The 3,285-nt window shown below is 33.3% G+C and overlaps 1 protein-coding gene across 1 annotated transcript; it reads right to left on the bottom strand.

The window, feature by feature from the left end:
* Positions 1–471: 471 nt before the first annotated feature.
* Positions 472–2,383, bottom strand: LOC143583909 (NAC transcription factor 32-like). Its single transcript, XM_077066084.1, has 3 exons — positions 2,220–2,383; positions 1,836–2,113; positions 472–1,251 (listed from the first exon to the last, which is right to left on the bottom strand). Exons 1-3 carry the CDS (start codon positions 2,380–2,382, stop codon positions 808–810), a joined length of 885 nt encoding a protein of 294 aa, XP_076922199.1. The 5' UTR covers position 2,383; the 3' UTR covers positions 472–807.
* Positions 2,384–3,285: the final 902 nt, after the last annotated feature.

The following is a 3,285-nucleotide window of genomic DNA, read 5'->3' as shown; positions in this document are numbered from 1 at the left end:
GTTGATAAGGATTAAGTGACGTCATTTTTTGAATTGAAAACATGTTAAACCTTTATATTGATTAGGTCTCTTTAATTCCACATACAGTACTATTTTTTATTTTATTTTTTCCTTCTAGTATGTCACATGTTATTATTGGGTCCAAGAAATGTGAAACCTATCACATAAATGATTTTATCATCCTATCTGTTCAATTATTAATTACTTCATGAACCAAAAGTAGGACAACAATAACAATAGATACAAATGGAGTGGTGGTTCGTTAGCGAAAGCAAAATATTTAAACACTTGAGTTTATCAGGGAAATGTCCTAGATTCAAGTCTTATAAACGAAAATAATTTAAAAGAATTCACCAGTTAATAAAAACAATACATAAAAATCACAATGATTCTTCTATTAATATTTTCTGAAACGTACAAATAATATTATAATAAATGTAATAAAGAAATTCTCATGCTGAAAGAATGAATGCTACACGAGGCCAATGCAAATATTAACCCGATTTATATATCATTAAAAAAACTATGCAATATATTATTATTAATATAATTAATAATAAGTTTGATGATATATATATACAATGAACCTAGGACTGAGCTTTCAAAATTGTCAATTTTGTCCGCCATTATTTTCTTCATTCGGATATAATGGGCGGCTAAAAGTCAATAAGCCCACTTGCTTTTGGGCCACCTAAAATTCATTCAACACTTGCGGCCTTTTCAACTTTGTACGCCATGCTTCAATGGTTGTACCCAATGGTCTAGTCCCCATTTCATGTGCACACATGTGTTTATAGTTGGTATCTATCACATTTGAAACGACTTTGGCATGAACATAAACATATCTTGTAACGGAGAGAGTTGAAAGTCGTTGTAATATTGGTTTTGAGAGGTAAATGCGTCATCGTTGAAAGAATCCATGTAATTGTATTGGAACACGTCTTTTTTAACCTCGCTTTGGACTTCTCTTTCATGTTTTTGGACTTCTCTTTCGTGTTCTGAACTTGAATCCGTATGCAGCGTTGGGACCGATTCCGATGGTTCAAAATTAAATGTATCGTTTGTAGCATGATACGGTATTGATGTTTGCATATTTAACGACGACATTTGGTTCACTGGAGAGTATGATGTGATTTCAGGTTTTATATCAATCTCAGTTTCGGAAATCTGTGACGATTTTATATCTGAATTCAAGTGTTTCTCTAAAACACCTTTCTTGTTGTAGATTCGACATAATACCCAATCATCTAACTGCATAAATCCAATAACAAAATAATTAGTAATCGAAAGTAATAAAACATGTTGAAATATCAAATATCATCAAAATAGTCATTGACGTAATGTTTGATATACTTTAGTATTTTTTTTAATTGATATCCCCTTAATATTTATAGCAATAATAATAACTTCGTAGAAATTTAATGAATTTAATGACTTTTAAAACTTAGTTAAAGATATTTAATTTTGTACAAATAAACATAGAATATCATTATAACATTAATAACTTGGTAGAAATTTAATGGCCTTTAAAACCTAATTAATGATATTTAATTTTATACAAATATATATATATATATAGAATATCATTTTATAGCAATAATAGCTTTGTTGAAAATTAAATATCATTAAAACTTAATTAATGATGTTTAATTTTGTACAAATAAATATAGATTTTATTTAAAATTTAACGAATTTAAATTTAGTAATAATGACAACGAAAATGAAAGTACATTGACAGTATGGATCATTATCAGCCAATGTATATATATTGGATAATAGTTCCGATCATTAAAATTCAATTTTTTATCTAGAAAAAACAAAAAATAGAAAAGTACCCTAAGGTTGTTGCTCCGTTTGCCCGCGGATCGATCCACGTTAGCGAGGCGATACTCGTGCATTATCCAATTCGTCTTCACACCTCTCGGAGCTTTACCGGCGTAAAACACCAAGGCCTTCTTAATTCCAACGGCTTTCGGTTTACCAATGGGCTTATCAGCTCCAGTAGCCTTCCAATAACCCGTCCCCGCAGCTCTGTTCGGCCGAGATCCATTCGGATACTTCCTGTCCCGAGGCGAAAAGAAGTACCACTCCTTTTCTCCGTACAAAGCCAAATCTACACAAATCAATATCACAGATCTTTTAATTTCATATAAATCGAATCAAAATTCAATCGAAATCGAACAATTTTCCCCAAATTCGAAATGAAAATAAAAAATTACCAGGAAGCTGCCACGGATCGAACTTATACAGATCAATCTCAGCGATAATCGGGACTGATATCGTCTGAGAGGCGCATTTGCGGCAAAGGTAATGCATGACGAGTTCCTCATCGGTAGGGTGAAACCTGAAGCCAGGCGGTAACTGTAAACAATCTCCAGTCATGATAAAACCTCTTTGGTTCTTGTTAATATTAATATTATTATTAAGGGTTAGGGTATTGAGTATTCGGCAGTAGTAGTAATGAAGGAGGATGAAGGGATATATATACATGTAGGTGGCACGTGGGGGATTGAATCTGGATGAAAATAAACGTGGGTTCGAGGAAGGAGGAGGTGGTGGTCGACGCAGCCACTCACTTTCAAAGGGGCTTTATTATTATTATTATTATTATTATTAAATGATAAGACAAAAAGGAGGGTGGTACTGGTATGGGCTAATGAGATCGGGGCACGTGTGAAGGAGATTGACCCCACGTGTATTGTGTCATGGAGTACGTCATTACGTTTGGACGGATTCGACGGACGAGAAAAGTCGGCTGCCTGGTGGTTTGCTTTGACTCATGTCCCATTGAACTAATAATAATAATAATAATAATAATAATAAGTCGGCGACTAACTAGAATATTTACGGCCCATCTTTTTTTGTTTGTTTGTGTTTTAATTTATTTTTAATTAGTTTTCAGCTTACGTATTGCGCCACTCGGACACTCGGATGGTTAAAACCTGAGTGGTAGTAAATCTCAAACGTTGTTGATCTCAGGTGTTAGGACAGTAAATCGATGTGAATTCGGTTGCATGTGTTAGGCTAAGGGTAGTAAGGCTTGGTTGAGCCCCAAGTGATCCAATATATTTGCGGCCACGTAAGCGTTGATGTGACACAGAATCAAGCCCCTCAACCAAGCCCCAGAGGGTGTAGTGGTACAGGTGATCAGGGGCTTGATTGATTTTTTTTTTATTTATTATTTTTTTGTTATACATACAAATATAAATTAAAATACTACATTAAAACATAAATAAAAAGGAAAATAAAAAGAAAAATAAAAAAATACATATAAATAACGCTTTT

The sequence above is a fragment of the Bidens hawaiensis genome, unplaced genomic scaffold (assembly GCF_021521415.1).
Source record: "Bidens hawaiensis isolate Kalapana, Puna unplaced genomic scaffold, B.hawaiensis_p1.1 tig00032718_1, whole genome shotgun sequence".
In the NCBI taxonomy this organism is placed as follows: Eukaryota; Viridiplantae; Streptophyta; class Magnoliopsida; order Asterales; family Asteraceae; genus Bidens; species Bidens hawaiensis.
This window is presented reverse-complemented; position numbering and strand designations above follow the sequence as displayed.

Bases quoted from the DNA above. Each gene is read 5' to 3' on its own strand.
- LOC143583909 (XM_077066084.1), bottom strand. From the start codon at position 2,382: ATGACTGGAGATTGTTTACAGTTACCGCCTGGCTTCAGGTTTCACCCT. The intron at 2,114-2,219 runs GTAATTTTTTAT...TGATTTGTGTAG, and splicing joins CGATCCGTGGCAGCTTCCTG to ATTTGGCTTTGTACGGAGAA. The intron at 1,252-1,835 runs GTACTTTTCTAT...GGATTTATGCAG, and splicing joins AACGGAGCAACAACCTTAGG to TTAGATGATTGGGTATTATG.